Genomic DNA, 22,653 nt, shown 5'->3' with positions numbered 1-22,653 from the left:
TTTGTAATAGGAAAAAATTAACTTTTTGGAAGCTTATTACAACGGACAAACTTGAGAAAATGAATTTAATTAGAATTATTTTTTGACATCATTCACCAAAAAGACTTTCATTTTAAAAATAAAAATTTCAATAGAATATTTATTATTTCAAGAAAATATTTCAGAAAACAATAAATTATTTATCGGTGAATCTCACCTTTTAATTTAAGTGAATGTTTTTTTAAAAGAAAAAACTAAATTTTGTTTCAAACTTCTTCTCGATCATATCATTTTCAGTTTGACATTCTCATGTATTATCTTGAAGAAAATTGGGGGTGGGAAAATAATGAGAAAAATGAAAGAAGATATTGAGTGGAACAATTATTTATTAAGCAAAAAAATATCATTCCAATTCTTCATTATTGCTTTTTAACATTTCCAAAGCTGGTTTAATGGCATTATTAATGTTAAACACAAAAAGGAAAAATTGAAAATAATTTCCAGATTAACATATTTTACTGGCAGTTCATTCATAAGTGAAAATAAACACTCAAACAAAATGATTGTCCCACAAAAATATTTTTGTTGTACAAAAAATGAAAAAGAAATAAAAATCGTTCAGAATCAGGATTTGAAGTGAAAACATGCTCCACATTAACGACAACTTAAACAACAAAGGAATTGAATACTTGGGGTTTTTTCGTTTATCAAAACAATTGTTAGATAGGGTGATTTATAAACCCGAATATTTTTTTGAAAACCCGAACAAAAAATAAATGAATTTATTTTTGTGTATTGTGAATTGATTTCGTTTTTAAAAAATATTAATAATAAATATAATCAACAAGCTCTCGTTTCACAATTTTTCGAGTATTTCTTTCTTTTTTTTCATCATCAGAAAAATCATCATTTCAAATTTTCAATGGGTTGAATTTTCTTTTTTTCGGTTTTTCATCTTCAAACAAAGCCTTTTCAATTTCTTCATTATCTATTTCTTCATTTTTTGACTCTTTTCTTTCATCCTTTTCTTTTTTTATATTCTAATAAAAATTCTTCATCAGTAATTAATTTTCCAAAATAATCAAATCTTTTTGTTCTTTTCTTCAGAGTCACGGAAGGTTCTTTTGGCAGCTTGGCTAACACTTCGTGCCACTGATGTGACAGTACTCCGCTCTTCGCAAACGATGATTTGATCGTTGAAGGAAACAAAGAAGTTTGCAAAGCTTGTGGAAGCACATCAGCCAGTGCTTCTCGTCGCAAAACAACAGAAGAAGAAGAAGGCGCTTCATAATTAGCATTTATTGTCTTTTTAAAAACAATAAACACTCCACGATCCAAAGGCTGTGCGATGTGAGTTGTATGGGGCACGAAGGTGACGACATCTATTGAAGAATCGGCAAACCTTTTCCATAAGTCAGGCTGCGCTCTCGATGAATGCGAATCAAGAAGGAGTAGGCAACGTTCATCACTCCTCTTCGAAGTTTCTCTTCTTTGTGTGATCCCTGGAAGCAACACTTCTTCAGCATATTTGAGGAATAGCGCTTCAGTCATCCAGCCTTCATTTTCACCCCAAACATCCAACTGCGAACTCAGAACAAGGCGCAGTTCATCTGGCAGTTTCCGACAAGGCCACAGAACGACGCTTTTTAGTGAGTAACCATCAGCTGCAGCTGCAACGACGAGAGTTGCATTCGGCATGTTCATTGGTGTTTTGGAGAAACCGGCAGGCATGTCGGAAGGATGGAAAACAAGAGTCGAGAAAGAATCAGAGAGTCGAAGAGAGAATTCATCAATATTAAAGATGAGAGAGTTAGAATAATGATGATTATCATGAAGGTTTTGTAGAAGAGTGAAAAATGGAAGAAGAGTTTGTTGATTTGATGCAGAGAGTGTTTGGATGTCGACGTTTCGAGGATGTGAAGCCTTAAGCTCGGGATTCCTTTTGGTGTATTGATAGGGATATGCTTTGGAAATGTTCACCTCTTCATCTTCTTCATCGAAGTCGTCTTTTTTCCTATCATTGATAATAGTGTTCATCTGAATATATAAAAAATAGATAAATACAACAAATTAAAAATTGTAACAAACTAATTTCCTCATTTGCGCAGCATTGTAACTTGTTCCACTTTCACATTCGATTTTAAGCACTCCAAATATAGTTTCCTTTTATTCCTGATTGAATAATTCTAGTCTTCCATTTTTCCCTGCCTTCCTTCCTTTTTCCACAGCTGTGACTGCCCTATCAATTGCAGAGCGAGTAAATTCTTTCATGTTTGTAGCATCTGCAACCCGAGCTTCTCCATTTGCGACAATTGTTGTAACTCGTTCTAAACTACTTTCAATATGCGGATATTGAAAGGATCTCATCAAACTTCTAATTTTCTTTAATCCTTGTTGTTTTTTATTTTCGACAACACTCATTTCAAAAAAAATTCTGGTAATGATCTTTTTTGATTTTTTAAAAAAAAATTTTTTTTAAATGATAAAAAAAATAAAAAAAATTTTTTCGACCAAATTCTAACTTTTTAATACCCCTTGCTATTACCTAATCTCCTCAGGGGAGGCACCAATCAGAGATGGAGGAGCTAACCCCCCCCCCCCCCCCCCATCAGAGATTAGGAATAGTGATTTTATCTGGAATTTCAGTCATTGATTTTTCCTTATATACTGAAAACAATATAAAAAATAAAAAAAGTGGGTTGATTAAACTTATTTTTAAAAAGAATATTCGGGTTAAAAAAAATATTCGGGTTAATAAATCACCCTATATGTTTTTATGATCTTTGTTAAATTATCAGGGAAATGGATTATTTTGTTCGTTTAATCTCAGAAACTCATCGATTCCTCATGAATGAAATGAAACTGCGGTAATGAAACACTGCAATAGAGGAAATGGCTAATGGAAAATTAATTTCTTTGAAAGAGCAGTTATGAATGATCATTCTCCAAATCTCAACTGATTCGGAGGAAAAAGCAATTTCCTGTATTTTTCTAAGGAAGGAAAATGCTGAATTGAGGTATTTTTGAAGCGATAGAATAGCACAAGCAAAAGACATAATTTCATTGGAATACTTGTCAAGAATACTATGAAATGATATTGATTCAAAAATTCATTGGAAATTTGAATCATAAGGAAAATGCAAAAATTGACAGAAAATACTAATTATAGCAAAGAAGAAAGACTCAAAAAGTTGAAAATAAATAGAAGAGAGTAAAACAAGGATAACTTGAAGAAACAATCGAAGAAAAATCAGAAAAGAGAAAGAACAGAGGATCTGACAACAAAAATAAATTTATTCATTGAAAAAAAGGAACAAAGAATTCCAACAGAAAGACGTACAAGAAAGGGAGGATTTTGAAGACAAGGTTAAGGGTTGATGCAAATTTAACTGAATGAAGCAAAATAATAATATGCAGTTTTGAAACATTCAGAATTATTACTTAGTATTTGAATTTTCAACTTTTTTAGATATTTTTTATTTCTTTTTGTATTTTCAAAAATCTTTGAAATCAATCGAAGAAAATATGGAGATATCAAATGAAGGAAAGCAATTATACGAAAAAGGAGAAGAAGAGATGATGCACTTAATTTAAACAAAATATCTAAAGAAAGATGAGATTTGAAAAATTGAAGAAAAATAGAGGAAATTCATAAAAAATGACATTTTCAGAAAATTGATGTAAAAATAGAATGATTCAGAGAAATGAAAATAAAAGCAGAGAATTGGATTTAGAAAATGGAAATGGTGCAGGAAATAATGTTTTTTGATGCACCACAAGATAATGGAATCATCATCAAAAATATGGGTTCATAAACCCATTATCTTCATTGGAACTATGATTCACTTCATTTTTCTTGTATGTTTGTTGTCAGCCATTTGTGGCAAAGACAGAAATGATAGATTGAGAAATGAATATGACGCTTTCTATGTTAGTGGAATGGAGAAGAGTGGTATTTTTGGGAAGAGAAGTGTTGGTCAAATGCTCTGTAAAATGCACAATTCGTCAGTTGAGTTGAAAGGAATGCTGTTAGAAAAGCCGGATTGTTCTGTAGCGTTTGAAGTTAGATCAGGGTCATTGCTACAGGTTAATGGGTGTGTATTTGTGAGAAATAATGAGTGGAATGGGAATTATATGACGAATGAAGGGATATGCTCGCTTATAAACACGACTTTGGTTGTTGGAAATGGTCCGAAACGTAAATTAATGGGGAGTGTGGTGAAGATGGACGGGGGTGATTTGTCTTCGTTATTTGTGAGAAACAGTGAGTTTGAGGATGTTGTATTTTGCGGGAATGGAGGAAGTTTTCTGAGAGATGGTTCAGGAAGTTTTGAATGCATTCAAAACTGCGAATTTGCGAATATCACAAAGAAATATTACTTAACAGAAAAGATATTTATTGAAAAAGTACCAAAGATAAAATTGAGCATTATGGATAATTGCCGAGTTAAAAATTCAATGAACGTGCTGGAGGGAGGAATTGTAAGTGGAACTAAAAGATCTATTGCATTTTCTTGCAAAAATTGCACATTTGTTCAGAATGAAAGAGCGGATCGGAAGATGAAAAACACTGTGCGAAATGTAACCACCGAGACACAAACATATAAGAATGCTGAATGGAATGAATGCTCTGCTCCATGTGGTGGGGCACTGTACGTTCATGACAATTCGAGTGCGACGCTGACTGTTGAGAATTCATCATTTGCGAAATGTAATGCAACTTCAACAAGAGGAGGAGGAATATTCGCTTTGAATATTGCAGAATTTACAGTTGAGCATTCCACATTTGTTGAATGTTTTTGCTTGTCATCAAATGATAAAGGAGGTGCAAGTGCAGAAATAGAAGGAATGAAAATTCAAGTGATTGTAAATAATTGTTTGTTCAAAGATGGATGGTCTGGAAATGATGGTGGAGGATTGATAGTAATAAGTTCAAAAACAACAAAAACAATAGATTGTGTATTAAACTGTTTTTTTCAAAATTGCAGTGGGAATGATGCAACAAGTACAGACGGAGGAGGGTTTGTTCATTGGAGTATAATCGATCGAATTGTGTTGAAAAATTGTTTTTTTCAAGGGTGTCATTCACATTATCGAGGTGGTGCAATTAGTATTATGACAAATGGATATAGTGGAAATCTTTTGTGGTTTTGCTTTTTTCATAACAATACTGCTCCATATGGCAATGATATTCATGTTTTTGATAATAATACAAACTCCTAAATTGTTTTCTGTTATTCAACAAGAACTTCAGGTGTGAGATACTATGCCTATGGTACTGACAAAAGCGGTTGGTTTCCGAATAAAGGAGGAAGAAGCAGATTTGTTGCTTCGAAGGAAAGTCAAAAGAATGCAAAAGACACATTCAGCTGCGGATTGAATGAAAGTTGTGCATGCCTCACAATCAGTCATTGCCTTTCCCAAATGATTGTTGGATTTGTGGAGGAAATCAAAGTGTTGAGTGGAACAGTTGAAGAAGGCAAAGGAGTTAACATTGGGGAGAAAACAATCACTGTGAATGGAGTTTCTCCAGCTGGCTCATCTATTGAAACACATTTTGAGGGAAATGGACTGAGTCTGTTTTGTGTTGGAACAGGGAAACTGGCAGTGAGTGATCTGTCTGTGGTTCACAACACCTCATTTGAAAACAACAGGCAATGCAGATTATTTGAGGTCGAGGGAAGTGGGTTGACGGATGTGAAGAGAATGAGTATTTCGATGGATGCAGCTCATTCAGAGGAGAGGAGCATTCAGAACTCACTTGTGAAACTGGAAGGGGGAGAGTTGAAGATGCAAGATGTGAGACGGGGACAAACATTCAGCACCGCAAGTGTGATATCACTTTCCCAGGAATCATCTGTTTCGCTGTCTCTGGATAACTGTGCGTTCAGCAACATTGTGAGGACAGCAGCAGGATCATCTCCGATGAGTGTGAGTGAAGGGTCATATTCGATAACTTTTGAAGGATGCACGGTTGATGGATGTGGAAGTGAAGCTTCTGAGTTTGGAGGGGGAATAATGGTTGAAGTTGGAAGTGGGAATTCATTGAAAATGAATGGAGGTGTTGTGAGAAACTGTTATGCCTCGACTACTCAAGTGAGAGGAGGAGGGATTGGACTGAAAGTGAAAGACACAAATGCAGAGTTTCTTATTTCATCATCATTTGAAGGGAACAGGGCCAAATGGGGAAGTGACATTTTTGTTGACTCGTTCAATTTGGAATCAACTGCAACAAGTGGGAAGATCACTTCATTGACTGCTTCGTTAGAAACAAAGAGCAAGATGCAAGGATATGAAAATTGGGATGAATCATTCCCAATTCCACTATGTGTCTATTTGTGGAACAACTTTTCTGAGCCAGAGTTTGTGGGAGGAGGATCACTGAGCCATGATTTCTCGAAGTGTGGATTTGAAGAGTTTCCGTGTTTATCCATTTCGAAGGCAGTGTCACTCCACCTTGAAGGAAAGAAAAAGGATGTTACTATTCTCGATCCATTTGTCTTTGAAGAAGAATTGAGCTTGACTGAAAATGAATGGAACATTGAATCAAAAGAGAATGAAATGAAGTGTGAAGTCTCTGATCAGAAAGAGGGAACACAAAATGGATTGATAGAAAGTCGGTTCCAGTGTCTGTGACTGGAGTTATATTTTCTTTGAAGAAATCGCTGACCTTTCATGAAAGTGTGTTTGAGTGCCATTCTGGGAAGCTCACACTGAATGAATGTGGGATAGAAGGAGGCACTGAGTCTATTTGGACAGTATTTGTGATGGCTGTTGGAGGGGTTGTGGAGGCGAGTGAATTTGGATCAAAGAATATGAAAATTGGAGATTCATCGATATTTGTTGTTGAAGGGGATACTGAAAGTGTGCCTTCGATAAACATGACTCAAAGTGATTTTTCCGAAATCACATTTTGGGATGGGTGTGTTATTGAGTGCCACGAGGGGATTATTGAAGAGATGTCAGGATGCACATTTTCATCGATCACTCGTTCGAAGGGAAGTGGAGGATGCATCTGCATTGCAAACAGTGGGGATGATAATGATGGAAAAGATTACAAAGTGGAAATAAATGACTGCACATTCGAAGGATGTGCTGTTGTTGGAGAGGAAGAAGAGTGTGGGGGAGGAGCACTCTTTTGTGAGGCATCTTCGAAAACGAATCTTTTGATAAATATGTGTTCGTTTTATTGTTGCACAGCACCACATGAAGAGGGAAGTGTTGGATATGGTGGAGGAATAATGCTGAAGATACTGAAACAAGAAGAAGAAGGAAAAGCAGTGTTTGTGATATCATCACCTGTTTTTTCATTTGAGAAGCCGAACAATGCTAAATATGGAAAAGATTTATTTATTTCATCTCCGTCTCTGATCACGAGCATCAAAAACGAAACACTTCCATTTGTTAAAGATAGATTGAAGTTGCTGACCGAAGACTCGATTAGAGGGTATGATGAAGGAAACAGAGAGTGCGCAATTCCACTTATCTATTTTTGGAAATCTGTGGGATCGAGTGTGAATGTTGCCGAGGAAGGAAACAATGTGGTTGTGTGTGGATTTCCAAATCTTCCGTGCAAGGCTGTTGATTATGGGCTGAATCGTGGAAGCAATTCATCACTTGAGCTAATGACGATTCAAGGTGTTTGTGATGTGAGGAGTGAAATGAGTGTGAGTGGGATGAAGGTTGAAGGAACAGATGGAGAATCAGACAGAATCCAATTTATTCAATCACTTGAAGGGGATGAGGATCCTGTTATTGAATGTAAAGGGATTGTTCAATTTGAAGAAGTGGGGATGCTGATTCCAACAACCTTTAATAATGGGGCAAACATCCTCATCCACACAGGCTCAGATGCAATCAAAACGAGTGTTGCAGGATGTTCAATTCACATGAGTGACAATGCTGAAGATGAAGTGTCATTTGTGCTGATATCTGCTTCAAAAAAAATTGTTGAGATTGAAAAGACAAAGATAACTGGATTCTCAACGATGCATGAGATTATGAGCATATCTGCTGATTGTGTGACAACAATGAATAATGTGTCATTTGAAGATATTTCTTTGAGCAGAAAAAGTGCAATTGAAATGAGTGAAAGTGTTATTTCTGGAATGGAGAATGATAATGCAGAAGAGATGTGGAATATTTAAATTGAGCAATGTTCATTTTTGAATGTGAAACACAGTGTTGTTAATGACCCTTCATTGCTTTACTGTGATATGACAAATGAAGTGAGATTGATAATTGAGAACTCAACGATTGATGAATGTGGATCGACAAGCTCGAATGAAGGAGGAGGAATGTTTTCCCTCCTCAATGAGAGGGGAAAGCTGGAAATGAACCACACGAATGTGGTAAAATGTTTCTGCTCGAACATTGGAAGAGGCGGAGGGTTGTTTTTGAAATCACAGAGTATTGCACAGAAGACTTTGCCATTTGTGCTGTCGAACATCACATTCAAGGGGAATGTTGCACTGAAAGGAAGAGATGTGTTTGTGAAATGCACAAATCTTGACTCGCAGATAAGTGAATCACAGTTCCTGATCAACTTTGGAGAGCCATTTGTGAAGGATCTGGCGATATGGGGTTGTTCATCAAACAATTATGGTGATGAAGAGGATCTGCTGAGGAAGATGTTCGGGTTCTTGAATGAATTCATATTTGTATCTTCCATTGTGGAGAATAGCAGCGATAACAAGCAGTGTGGAGAGATGAAGAACACATGCAGATCAATGAATGTTGGGGTGAGTCACATCATCCCATCAGATTATTCACTGCTGTTTATCTGGAATGAAACAGAATTGACTGGTTCGTGCTCAGTTGAGAAAGTGACGATCAAGTCAATGGAAGCAAGTGTGAATGGGAAGATAAAAGTGAGAGAGATTGAGCTTGGGAATGAGGGAATTGTAAGAACTTCAGAGTCTGTTCGAATTGAGAAAATTTCATTTGTTTTTGGTGGAATGCAGAATATTGTCTGTTCGTGCTTGATACACCAATTGAATGGATCTCTCATTCTGGAATCTGTTCCATTTCAGTCGGAGAGCGGATCGATGGAGAATTCACAGATCATTTTTGACTTTTCTCTGATTGTTGTTGAAGATGGAATATTTGAGACAGAAAAATGCAATATTGGGAATTTGGAATTCTCAAAGTCTGTGTTCCAGGTGTTGAATTTTGAAGGTTCAATATTTGACGAGCTGGTAGTAGATGATGTCCAATGCAAGAGTACGTTGATTGAATGTGGGAAAAGTGAGAAAGTGAGTGTTTCGAAGTTGGAAGCCGCAAAAATTGATTTGGAAGATAGAAGCCTTATATCACTTGAAAACAGCCATTCTTCACTTGTTTTATCATTGATGGTGTCATCGTTTGCAAATATCAGTCGATTATCATCTGGGCCTTGCATTGTTTGTGCAACAAATGGGATGAGTGGATTTGAAATGTGCAACTGCTCTTTTCATGAGTGCATATCAGAGTTGCGAAAGGGGAGCCAAGTGGCGATAACATCGGCAGAGAATGTTTTGATGGATTTATGTCAGTTTGAGGGGATCCTGGTTAACGACGTCAAAGAAATGAATGAAATTGCCAATGATATTTTTCAGTGGAATGGTTCAGTCGTTGATATCTCAAGCAGTTCTGTGATGATGAAAGATATAACAATCTGCAACTCCTCAAAGGGAGGTTTAACTGTGAGTGGAGGATATTTGATGATTGAGAAAGGAGAGCTTTCAAACAATAATCCTTTCATTGAGAAATATCCTTCTCTTCGTCGAAACATAATCTGCTCTGATTCTGCTTCATTGACCATTTCCAGTTTGATAGGAGGAGATGGGGTTTTGCCAAATACATCTCTTTGGATGTTGAATGAGGGTTGTCTGCTTGAAAGGATTGTTTCTGAAAGAGCATCTTCATTTTTCATTCCAGTGTTGGAGAGCGCTGAAGCAAATGAGAAAGGAGAAGAAATGGAGGCTATATTCAAAGGAAAGCTGCTTCTACCTTGCAACTTGTCATTCATGGTTGTGAAGCAGATGGGAGAAGAAAAGCAGATTGAGAAGCATGGATTTGGTGAAAGTGGATATGTGTCGGAGACAGAAGTCGAAGGGAGGCTGAAAAGGGAGATAATTCGTGAAGCAGGAGATGATGCAGAGGTGAGAGTGCTCATTCTGTTTGGGGACGGAAATAATCCATCGTCCACTGATTCTTTCATTCTGAAGAACAGAAGTGAGCCCAAGGTTAATGGAGATGAAAAAATTGTTGAAGGAGGAAAAGAAGGGAAATCGTATTGGTTGTTGATTGTTATAATCATGGCTTTTGTGCTTCTTTTCATTTTAATTGTTGCAGTAATTTCAACACTTCGATGGAGAAAGCTAAAGAGAAGAACAGAAGAATTAGAAGAGATTGTGAATGATAACATTAAAAAAGATCCAAAGTTGATTGAAATGACAACAATGGAGATGTCACCAGAAGAGCAGTGGCGAAGGGCAGAGAGAGAGGCAGAGAAGAAAAATGAAGAGAGAATAAAGAAGAGGGTGTATAAAAAAAGCTTGGGACATTCAGAGTCATCAGAGCACCTTCTGTCTGAGAGTGGATCGACTGAATACATCCTTGGAAGAGATTCAGACAAGATCCCAGAATGGATGTTAGAGAAAGTGGATGAGAAGGAGAAAGATGAAGAAACAAGAAAGAGATCGCCTTCACCTTCCATTTCATCAACTTCAACCACTTCAACAACTGACTCAGATTCAACTTTTGTTCGAGGGGAAGATCTGTGCCCGACCACTTCATCCATGTCGAACTTGGTGGATGCCATGGCCTGTTCATCTCTTCATGAAAAGTTTATTGTGGATTTGAGGGATTCGCTGTTCATGTTGCTTCATGGAAGGAATGAGAAGAAGGAGATGGCAATAGGCACTCTCCAGGAGAGAGAAATGACAGCTGCTCAGATCCTGTTCTGGGTGGCCAATCTTGCGCTCCACTCCTTTGATGAGATGGAAAATCCTCTTCAGTCATTATCCAGTTTGAGTCCTCACATTGTACTGTTCTCTGAACACATGGTCATCTGCATCATGATGCATTCTGACTTTTTGTCAGATGATAATTCTGACTCTTCTTCCATCTCTTCATCAACTGTTGTGACTTCTGCAAGTGATGATGATAATGACTCCCTTCCTTCATCCGCGTTTGAGGATGAAGATAGTTTCAAAAAAGAGTGTTTGAGATGGAAGGCGCCAGAGCTGATGATGAACAAGAACATGGGAGCAACGAAGGAATCGGTTGTGTTTTCGATTGGGATGATGCTGTGGGAGTGCTTGACGTTGGATATTCCATTTGGAGAATATGAAGCAGAGGAGGCGGGACAGAAGATTATGAATGGAGAAAGACCTGATGCAACTCGAGTGATTGAGTCAACACTTAGTCGATTCGTTTCCCTGTGCTTTTCACAGCAGATGGGCGAGAGACCAACCCTTGTTGACGCAAAGAGAGAGTTCATCCAACGCTTTCCTCAGGGAGCTGTTGTGCTTTCAATTTCAGATGCCGTTGATAATGATGTGGAAAGCTGTTGTCACCAAAGTGAAGATGCTTCAGATGTCAATGCAACTTCCATCCCAGAAGATATTTCTGGTATTTTCAGTGTGAAGGATTCATAGGCATTTTAACTTCACCAGATAAACAATAAAACTTCTTTTTCTCGAGTGTCAATTTTCACGGATAATTTGTTTCAATATAAAAATAGGGTTTCTTTTTAAGTTTTCAACTCTTTCTGACAATCATCGTTCTTCAAATTTTCTATTCATTTGTATAATACCAATTTTTGTGATCGTTTTTATGCTTTGGATTTTGATCGATTTTTTTTTCCTTTTCTAAGAAAAGGTTTGATGAGCTTGTGCGAAAAATCCTCTCCATTTCTCGCAAAATCATATAGGGTGATTTATAAACCCGAACATTTTCATAAACCCGGTTATTTTTTTTGTTCGTTGAAACAGAATAAATAGATTATAAAAATTAAAAAGGCAAACATTTATTTATATATTTAACTATTTTATGGCAGCACTAAAATTTTTTTGTTTCAATTTTTGTTTTTGATGAAGATCAAAGGAATTTTTAATTTATTTTTGATCATTTGTTTTGCTCATTTTTAACCAACTCTCTTTTTCTGTCAATTTTTAAGTATAATGTCATAAAACATACATAACGAAGTTTTATTATTCGAAATGTTTTATGTTTTTATCTATTTTTTCTATTGTTTTTTTCATTTCATCATTTTTGACAAATAATATTAAAATATGAAACTATCTATGCTTTTATTTGATATCAAGATTTATATGTAACAATAACGTATAAATAAGATAATAATGCATTGGTATTCTTAATAATTAGTCATTTTAAGTTTTGTTTAATATGAAATAAGCATGTTTATCATTTTCAAAAATTGATTTGTGTAATGAAAGCAACAACATGGGTGATTATTTTTGAAATCATATCTTTTTTCGGGGTGTCTGTTTTTGGAGATTGTCAGATAAATAAAAGAAAATTTTAATTCAAAAGTGAAAAAACATGATAAATGTTTTTTAAAACAAATGGTTTTTCGGAATCAAAGATTAAAATGTTAACAATAAGCCTTTTCACATTTTTGTCATTATTTCCATATATTCAAGTGTAATTTTTGAACCGAAATTTTTGTAAGAAAAAATATGATTTCAAAAATAATCACCCACATTTCACAAAATTTTAACATGGTTAATGCTTTGTGCAAATATTTTTCTTTTCATGAACATCATTTTTTATACGAAAAAAATATCGTACAGCTCATAATATTCATTTTTTCACACTTTTTGTCAAAAATGATGAAATGAAAAAAACAATAGAAAAAATAGATAAAAACATAAAACATTTCGAATAATAAAACTTCGTTATGTATGTTTTATGACATTATACTTAAAAATTGACAGAAAAAGAGAGTTGGTTAAAAATGAGCAAAACAAATGATCAAAAATAAATTAAAAATTCCTTTGATCTTCATCAAAAACAAAAATTGAAACAAAAAAATTTTAGTGCTGCCATAAAATAGTTAAATATATAAATAAATGTTTGCCTTTTTAATTTTTATAATCTATTTATTCTGTTTCAACGAACAAAAAAAATAACCGGGTTTATGAAAATGTTCGGGTTTATAAATCACCCTAATGTCAATTTTTTATTCACAATTCTGATTGATTGTTCTGAATCCGATTGAAAGGAATATTTCAACCACACGCTCTTCCATTTTGCAATTGTTGATTTCTGTGCAATGTCTTTTTCATGAGTATATTTGAATTTCTCCTTTCTCACTAACAGATATAGTTAGTGTTAATAATGGTGGACACTTTCAATAACTGTGGACAGTTGCATTTTCTCAACAACTGTTGATAGTTGCATTAAGGATATAAACTTTACTATTCCCTCATTTAATGCAAACATATGAGACATACTGAAATGAAACAGCTTGCTCAACAGAATTAAGAAAAACACATTTATAATTTTCGGAGAAACTCAGAGAAATAAGGTTATCCGAGTTTCTCCGAAAAGAAAAAATAATTTTTATGTAATTTCATTGCATTGTATAAGTCATTTTAACAATTCACTTGAGTTTGTATTCCATAAGGGAATATTCAGGTTTATTGTCAAAAAGCAACTGTCAACGGTTGTTAAGATAATTCCACTGTCCAGAGTTATTGAAAGTGTCCACCATTATTAACACTAACTATATGGGACGAAATTTTTTGATTTATGAATTTTGTTCCACACAGTTCTTTCAAAGATTTTTCTTGATTATTTATATTTCTATATTCAACATATCACTATAATTTCTGAATTATAATTCTACGATTTCAGAAAATATTTGGAACAAATCATTGAATTTTTCATAATTGAAAAAAAATCTGTCCCATATCTACAATCCAATCCAGATCATTCCCATAGATTTTCAACATTTTCATACCAAAAAAGCAGTATAGAATTATGAGATGATGCTTTGTCGAAATAAAGACAAGGAGAAGCGTGCATAATAAATATTTCATTTGATATTTTGCTTATTTGATGTGATTTCATTTCCCTTTCTGATTCGCTTATTTCAAGGATGATTGTCTTCGCGATTTTGTAAAAGGCGCGATTTCGCTCATTATCAATACTGATAATTTCCACTGATAAGCAAGGTGTCACAATTATTTCATTCATAGTCGTCTCAATCACATTAATGCTGGCTTCCAATGACTGAGATGATAGTTCCAAAAAAAACCATCAATTTGCTTTCCAGAGATAAAATCTTTTGCAAAAATCGATTTCTTTTACTTATTTCCTTATTTACCAAGCAATAAATTGTCAAACTTATCATGATTGTGATAAACAAAAATTGGGCTTTGTGAAGAAATTATTTGTTTTATGAATTTTGTTCCACTCGATTTTTTCTTTTAATATTTCTCAAATATTTTTTTTTCTTAATTGTTATCCATGGGAATGTCAGACGAAATGAGATATGAGAGCAAAAAAAGAATGGAACAAATGATTGAATTTCTCAAAACTGAAAAAAAAAGCTCATTTGTGTGTATTGTTACAGTCCATTCAAAAATCTATGTTATCAATTTATTTCACGAAGTTCTCAATATATTTATTTTTTAAAACTATCAATATAGAATTGAAACTCCATAAAAAATGTTAAGAAAATTATAAGATTAATAACAATTCACCTTTTTTGGAAAATATCAACAATTTTTCATGGCTGAAACAAATCAAATCTTAAAAGATAGCTCAATTTCAATGATGAAATGTGCATTAAAAAAGAAGAAAATTTGTGGAATTGGTTCATCACTGTGCAAAGAAATGGATTGTCCATTGTGAGCATTTGTTAATCAATTTTGTCATCAAATCATTATAATTTTTTTTTGAATATTTATTAAATTTGAATTTCACATATATAGTTTTTTTAAAAAAAATTTTCACTTTGTCCTTAATCTTTTTTTGAGGATTTTTGTAAAATATGAGTGATTATTTTTCAAATCATGTTTTTCTATTCAAAATTTGATGTTCAAAAAATTCCCTTGAATTTCAATAAATGAATACCGATAAGTGAAAATACTAATTTATTCCATCCATATCAGTATTGCAACAAAAACATTGGCTTTTAAAAAGGTGTGATGAATTTGTCATTTGAAAATGAAGTGTCTTTTCATTGGCAACAAACCTTTTAGATATCAACACACCGAAAGAATTATAATTTCAAAAGAAATCACCCTTTTATAATCCACTGATGTGAGAATATGATTAAGTATTTTTTTACGCTTGTCCGATGATTTATGAAATCATATTCTTTCTATCGAAATTTTTTGTTTGCATATTTGTTTTGAATATGCATATATGATTTCTGAAAAGTGACATGTCTCTTTGATAAAGTCACAACAATTATGTCTCACCTAACTTTGGTTAATATTCCACAGTCAACACTGGATGCAATAACATCGAATAATCACATTCGTTATTAATCAAATTTTTTTGTGCAACTGTATATTTTGCAAAATTTTCATACATTATCCATTGCATGAAATCATAGTGGTGACTATATATTATCGCACTTTATATATTTATGGGTTCATTTTTCAATGAATAAACGATTTTTCGTTCTTATTTTGGGCAAAATATTTTCTTCATTTTCATTGAAAAATTATGTACATTTAATTGACTTAATGAGATCAAAAAACACAATAAAAATGGGTACATTTTTTAACATTTGTGAAATGTTGGAAACCTTTCACTTTTGATTTCAAAGACGCATGTTTTCGGATGAAAGAATCAAATTTATTTTGAAATCTGAGAAAGTGAAAAAAAGAAAAAAGTGAAGTAATTTTTCAATGCCTTGCGCAAAAAAAGCTTGAAAGTCCGTATTTTCCCCCATATGCATTCGACATTTACACCATTTATTATTCAAATTTGGTAAACTTATTATTCGAAATTGTTAAACTTATTATTCAAAATTGTTAAACTAATTATTCGATTTTGGTAAACTAATTATTCAAAGTTGTTAAACTAATTATTCAAAATTGTTAAACTTATTATTCGAAATTAATAAACTTCTTATTCAAAATTAATAAAAATGCAATATCTGAATATGTATTTGAGCAATATTCAAAAAACTTTTTTCCCTCAAATATTCGATTTTTTGAGAAAGTATTTCTGCAATTTTCGCAAATTAAGAAAATGTTATTTTTTCTTCAAAATAAATATTGAATCAAAATCTTTTCTCTGTAATTCAAAACAATAAATTTTGTTCGTTGTTGTTGATTGTATTGTTTGAGAACTTTTCAATAAAAATTTTATATGTTGTTTTTTTGTTAGTGATGACTGTTAATCCACTTAAACATTATATTTTTGGATTAATATAATATTTATTACGTCTTCTTGTGAACATTTTACGATCTGATAAAAAGAATTGATAAAAAATGAAATTGCTATTTAACAGAAGTTAATTTGATATCTATTTGTTATTAAACAGCGCTTGTCCAAAGTGTATAAACTTCCTTTTTGATAAATTAGTTGATATTTTTTCTGTTAGGCTTTTTCTGTCATTCATTTAATACATTTATTTCCTTCTTTAATATATAAAAAATATTTCTTTTAAGTTTTCAAAATGAAGAACTCACACATGACGTTCTCATTGCAAAAATACAATCTTTTCTTTTCTTTTTCTTTTTCTTTTTTCATTTTCTTTCTTCTTTTTTTCTTTTTCTTTTTCTTTTTTTTATTTCATTTTTCTTTTCTTTTCTTTCTTTCTTTTTTTTTTCTGATAATTTCTTATGAATAAAAATCCAAGTATATGAAACAAAAAAAATTCACTCAATTGTTTGCAAAATTTTCAACAGTCAAAAAAATTAGCAAATTTTCTTAAACCAAAACAATTCATTGCTAAACTTTCGAATTATATTAAAAAAATACAAACTAAAAAAATTTTTTTCTAAAGGATAAAAAGAATAGATCAGATATATCTTATGATATCAGAAAATATAGAATATTTTCAAATGACCAAAATAAATTCATTTATTTATGAAATTAAAATTTGGTGATTTTTTCAATAAAAGCAAAAATTTTACGAACAAACAAGAAAATAGACAAAAATAAAAAAAAAATTATTTGGATGAAGAAGAAGCACTTGCCGAAGAAGAATATGGGATGTTATTTTCGCAATTTTCTGAACAATCGCTTTCATCATTTGATTCTAAGTTATTTAATTCTCTTTTTTGTTTGTTTTTTTCAGTTCTGGATTCTTCCGTATCATCACTTTCATCATCTTTTTCAGTAATTCGAACAGTGTTTCTAATTTGCTTGATGACTTTCATTTCAGGATCTTCCGAATCTTCTTCGAACTCTATATCTTGCATGAAAGAATCTCTCTTTCTTTTTCTTCTTACAACAACAGCTGTTGATTTCGAATCTTCCTGCTGACTTTCTTTCAGTTCTGTTGTAAATTGCTTCAACTGCAAATCTTTCTTTAGCATAACCAAAGGAAATAAGCGATTTTCAACGAAATTAACACACTTTGAAACTTCTAAACGGTTGATGGATTCAAACGATTTCTGTAATTGATTTATCACTTCAATAATTGAGGAAGATTCTGAGTTTATTTGTATTCTGCTTTTCCAAATACTAAACACATACTCAATGGGATTTAATTCACATGACCATGGAGCTGTATATAGAATGTTGTGATGAGTTTTGTGAATATCTTCTATAACTTCTTCAACATGGTGCATTTTTACGTTATCCATAATAAGCATTACTGATTCCTCTGTTTTTTCGTGAATCTCTTCGAAAAGATCCAAAAGAAACGCTCTGAAAGTTAATGCATTCACAGCTCCGAGAACAAAAGAGGAAAAGACAACTCCCCATTGATCACTAATTGCAGTAATAGCGGTAATGTTTTCCGAAGAAATTATTCTTCTTCTATCAACTAACCTCTGACCAACCGGGCTTCGACCCCTTTCTGGCTGTCGAATACAGCTCCAAGGGCTTTCATCCAAAAACACAAATATTTACCCTGTTGTTTTCAGCTTTCTATATTTCATCACATATTCAATTCTTCGTAATTTTGTTTGATCAGAATTTCTTTGTTCTTCTTGAATATGGCATTTTTTCATAGTGAAAATAGAAAACCCTTGGTCTGTCATAGATTTTGAACGGAGGTGCCTTGAAACTGAAGAAGGATGAACGGAAATATCAAGTATTTCCTTTAGTTCTTTACTCATAGCGTTTGCAGAAATCCTTGGATTTCTTTTTATACACTTGACTAGTACGTTTGAAGCTTCCTTCGTAATTTTACTATACACAAACCCTCCTCTTTTTTTAGGTGGATCTTTGATTCGTGTTATATTTTGCAATGTTGATCTCGACACATGATACCTTTTTGTAATTGTATCTACGTGAAGACCTTGTTTCCAATCTTCTCGAAGTAAATCTCTTTCTTTATTTGATAACTGAACATGCTGCTTCCTTGGCCTTTTTGAAAGACTGCTTTCTGTTTCTTCCTCTTTTTCTTCTTCCTTTGAATTTTCAACGTTCTTCTCTTGGATTTTCCTTGGTCTCCCTCTCTTTCCTTTTTTCAACAGCGGCAAAATATCAACTTCATGCAAATCTATCACTTTCGTTACATGATCATTTTGGATTGTTGCAGGGCGGATACAAGCCTCTTTGTTTGCAACAACTGCATTCAACTCATTTTCGCTTCTTCTCAGTTTTGTATTCAAAATAGCGAAAAACATGATTGATTATTTCCTTGCAAAAAATAAGTTTGTTTATTTTGATGTGATCAACACCCCACAAGATTAAAACATCAACACTTTTGTTTTCATTTTTTATCAAAGATTCTTATCAAATTCATAAATTCTGTATAGAAGACGTCTTTGTATTTTATATTTTGTTTCATTGAACAACTTCACACAATTGAATGCTTGTTTGTGAACAAAAGAACGGACAAAAGGAAGATGATTATTTTCATTAAAGTGCAGAAGGAATAGAAAAAGATTATTTCTTTGTGTATATGACAAATAACGAAACAAATTTTTGATTTTTGTTACCGATGTGAAAGTGCATAACAACAATAGTGAACGTTTTAACTGGTTTTCTCACTTTTTTTCTCTCTATATATAAAACCCGAGTCGTTTTAATTTTTTATTGTGTATTTTTTTGAATAAACTTTGTGGTCCCTTTCTCATTCAGTAGTCCTACACTGTGTTGGACAAGAACATTTTTCATGATGTGCGAACATTTCTTCAACTTTAATTTTATCTTTTATTGCTGCACAGTTTTGAATGATATAGATCTCATTCCTTTCCACATCGGAAGCAATATCACCCAATCTCCATTCTAGAAAAGCGGACTCAACGACCTCAACAAAAACAATCTGGAACAATGGAACTTAAAACAATGACGATTGCAAAATCTAGCTCACACTCATTCCACATTACGTAATTGTGTCCAGCACGGAATGTTAAAAGATAACAACTGAGAAAAATAACAAACCCCATGGGCAACAGTTGCGAATGTGATCAACGGAATTATTATTCCACAGAGCTTAAATCAAACTGATAAACTATATTCAAACGAAGACTTTCACGATCAGCGATGCTTAGCAAAAAATCTAATGAATTGATAAAATATCCCCAATTTTCGGTTTCATTTTTTCACACTCCTTTATATTTATCCAATATATTTATTTTTCAACTGAAATACTAATTAGCTTTCAAATGTTTTCTCAATTGTTTCACACAAACTATTTGATTTGAAAAAAAAGTGTTTCAAAAAACGTGCAAATAATATGCACACATATATTACAAAATTCAGATGTTTGTATATTTTTCATATTTCAAGCCATTATCTTCTGCGCCTTCAATCTTCAAGTCTTCTTCTTTTGCGCCTTCAATCTTCAAGTCTTCTTCTTCTGCGCCTTCAATCTTCAAGTCTTCTTCTTTTGCGCCTTCAATCTTCAAGTCTTCTTCTTCTGCGCCTTCAATCTTCAAGTCTTCTTCTTCTGCGCCTTCAATCTTCAAGTCTTCTACTTCTGCACCATTTAACTTCATGCCGACTTTCTTTACAAAGGCAAATTACATATTTGTTTCATTCAAGCTTTCATTATTTACAACTGTGTAGTATTTTTTTTTCTTTTAGGTTTGTTTATTTTTTTAAGTGTTAATATAATTTAAACACAACTCTATGACTCACTTTATTTAGTATCTTTCAATTGAACTTAAAATTTCAAAAATTTATATTTGAGTCTGAAGTTTCTATTTGTTCGATAATTTTTTAATCCCCGTATTTCCGATCATATCCCACTCGAAAATATGAACTTTGTTTCAAATAATGTGAGTTATTTCAAATTTTATTTTTTGTTTTCGTAATAATAAATAATATGTTGCTTTTTAATATGAAGTTTGAATTTTTATATTATTTGTTTTCAAGATTTTGAGCATAATTATATGATGCACTTTTATGTGTTTTATTTAAAATTGAAATCTTCTTTGTTGCTTACCAATATCAATCTCCTCGTAAACAAATAAATGTTTCTCGTTCTTTTCTACAAAAAATGATGATAATTTATTGGTTATAATCAATTCTTTCCGAATTTTATTATTGGTGTATTTTTTAAATTAAATATTTTAATATTGAAAAGTTCTCAAACAATACAATCAACAACAACGAACAAAATTTATTGTTTTGAATTACAGAGAAAAGATTTTGATTCAATATTTATTTTGAAGAAAAAATAACATTTTCTTAATTTGCGAAAATTGCAGAAATACTTTCTCAAAAAATCGAATATTTGAGGGAAAAAAGTTTTTTGAATATTGCTCAAATACATATTCAGATATTGCATTTTTATTAATTTTGAATAAGAAGTTTATTAATTTCGAATAATAAGTTTAACAATTTTGAATAATTAGTTTAACAACTTTGAATAATTAGTTTACCAAAATCGAATAATTAGTTTAACAATTTTGAATAATAAGTTTAACAATTTCGAATAATAAGTTTACCAAATTTGAATAATAAATGGTGTAGATGAAAATAATATGAATAAAGACTGAAAATCTTTGGATATTCAACACACCGAAAAATGTCATGATTTCAAAAATTATCATCCTCTTCAGAAAAAGAACATGTAACGCATAATTTTATTTGAATGAACAAAAATTAATGTTAACAATTTCAAAATTGGATACAATCACATAGGTTTTTTTCACAGGCATTTTGAGACTAAATGTGATTATGATTTTTATGAAATGTCACTTATCATAGAGATTAATAAAAAACATTGTTTCTATTAATAATGGTGTACATTTTCAATAACTGTGGACAGAGAAATTAATTTTAGCATCTTTTGAAAGTTGGATTTCAACAATTAATTAAACCTGAGTGACGTAATGACCATTGACGTGAAAATTTTCAATTCTGACGGACTCAACAAAAATATTCTCGTCAGTGATTTATTAAAGTTTTAATTTTTCGTGAAAGCTCAAAAAAAATCAAATAATTCATTTAATTTCATTTTTAAAATTATTATTTATACAATAAAATCAAAAAACTTTTTTTATCACTTTAAATCAATGAAAAAATTACAATGGGAAACTGACGAATAGGCAAAAAAGGAATTTTAGATCGTCGGTGACGGTCATGACCGTCAGGGCAAGTCAGCATTTCAATGTTGGACAAAAAATTGAAATAAATACTAATTGGTGAATAAGTTGCATTTTGCCATGCTGAAGGTGAAATGGAATGGTGCGATGAAGTTTTTTTACTATTTTATCAAGTAATTATTGAACAAATCAAAATTGAACACGTGCAGCGAGAACACACAAAAAAAACTTGACCTCAAAAAAATTCAACAATTTGTCCAGAATGAAATAGTGTCAGAAAATGGCTTGTTTTTTTAATGATAAATTTTATAAAACTATTTTTTTATTAACAAGTTCACAAAGTTCACTAAAATGTCCAAAGCCAGTAGTCAGATAACCAACTCCTCATTGTTTATCTTCATCTTTGTTACGCACACAAATATATGGAAGATTCGGCTTCAACAAATTCCTTTTCAATAAAATGTTATTTTCGTTTTTTTTCATTCATCTTTCTTTGCCGACAACGTTGAAAAGTATTTATCAATTTCTTCGATCGACTTGAAGCGCCTGCCTTCCTTATCTTCGTCACTTGATTATTGAGCGTAATTTTTTCAGAAACGCCTGCTGAACATCACGACTGAACAATTTTTCTTCGAAAACGAGTGATAGAAAAAAGTTTTTTGGATATCATAAACATGAAACAAATTGCGTCGAGAATAACGATTGCGAAATGGAAGAATCATTCATTACTGGAAGAATTGAAAGATGATCAGAAATTTTTGATAAAGATTTTGCATGGAATGGTGAAAAGCACAAAAGACTTTTATAACTTTGCAGAACTTTTTTCTCTCTCTTTTTTAACAGAAGATGAGGGCTGAATCGTTGTCCGAATGAATGAAATGTTTTGAGAAGTTTGACACTTCTTAATAGCTTTGAAAGTGGATTCATTGTTAAGTAAATTTATTTCTAATTATTAGCAAATGCACATCAAAATTTTAATATTTTTTTTCAATGTCTCACATCAAATCCGAGGAATATACAGAAGATA

At 32.3% G+C, this 22,653-nt stretch overlaps 5 protein-coding genes across 5 annotated transcripts; 3 read left to right on the top strand and 2 right to left on the bottom strand.

Moving 5' to 3' along the window:
• Positions 1-996: 996 nt before the first annotated feature.
• On the bottom strand, positions 997-2,016 carry MONOS_7295 (putative DDE superfamily endonuclease; the record flags this gene model as incomplete). The annotated part of the gene is made up of 1 exon (XM_067877607.1): positions 997-2,016. The coding sequence occupies one exon, from the start codon at positions 2,014-2,016 to the stop codon at positions 997-999; it is 1,020 nt and encodes a 339-aa protein (XP_067725486.1).
• Positions 2,017-4,437: 2,421 nt separating this feature from the next.
• MONOS_7296 (uncharacterized protein) lies at positions 4,438-6,615 on the top strand (the record flags this gene model as incomplete). Its single annotated transcript, XM_067877608.1, has 4 exons — positions 4,438-4,855; positions 4,968-5,000; positions 5,057-5,089; positions 5,234-6,615. 4 exons carry the CDS (start codon positions 4,438-4,440, stop codon positions 6,613-6,615), a joined length of 1,866 nt encoding a protein of 621 aa, XP_067725485.1.
• Positions 6,616-6,746: 131 nt separating this feature from the next.
• Positions 6,747-8,126, top strand: MONOS_7297 (uncharacterized protein; the record flags this gene model as incomplete). Its single annotated transcript, XM_067877609.1, has 1 exon — positions 6,747-8,126. One exon carries the CDS (start codon positions 6,747-6,749, stop codon positions 8,124-8,126), a length of 1,380 nt encoding a protein of 459 aa, XP_067725484.1.
• Positions 8,127-8,195: 69 nt separating this feature from the next.
• On the top strand, positions 8,196-11,621 carry MONOS_7298 (uncharacterized protein; the record flags this gene model as incomplete). Its single annotated transcript, XM_067877610.1, has 1 exon — positions 8,196-11,621. The coding sequence occupies one exon, from the start codon at positions 8,196-8,198 to the stop codon at positions 11,619-11,621; it is 3,426 nt and encodes a 1,141-aa protein (XP_067725483.1).
• Positions 11,622-19,832: 8,211 nt separating this feature from the next.
• On the bottom strand, positions 19,833-20,072 carry MONOS_9357 (uncharacterized protein; the record flags this gene model as incomplete). The annotated part of the gene is made up of 1 exon (XM_067879850.1): positions 19,833-20,072. One exon carries the CDS (start codon positions 20,070-20,072, stop codon positions 19,833-19,835), a length of 240 nt encoding a protein of 79 aa, XP_067725482.1.
• Positions 20,073-22,653: the final 2,581 nt, after the last annotated feature.

The sequence above is a fragment of the Monocercomonoides exilis genome (genome assembly GCF_001643675.1).
Source record: "Monocercomonoides exilis strain PA203 chromosome Unknown scaffold29-1213020, whole genome shotgun sequence".
In the NCBI taxonomy this organism is placed as follows: domain Eukaryota; phylum Preaxostyla; order Oxymonadida; family Polymastigidae; genus Monocercomonoides; species Monocercomonoides exilis.
Note: the sequence above shows the minus strand (reverse complement) of the source record. Positions and strands in the feature narration are given on the sequence as shown.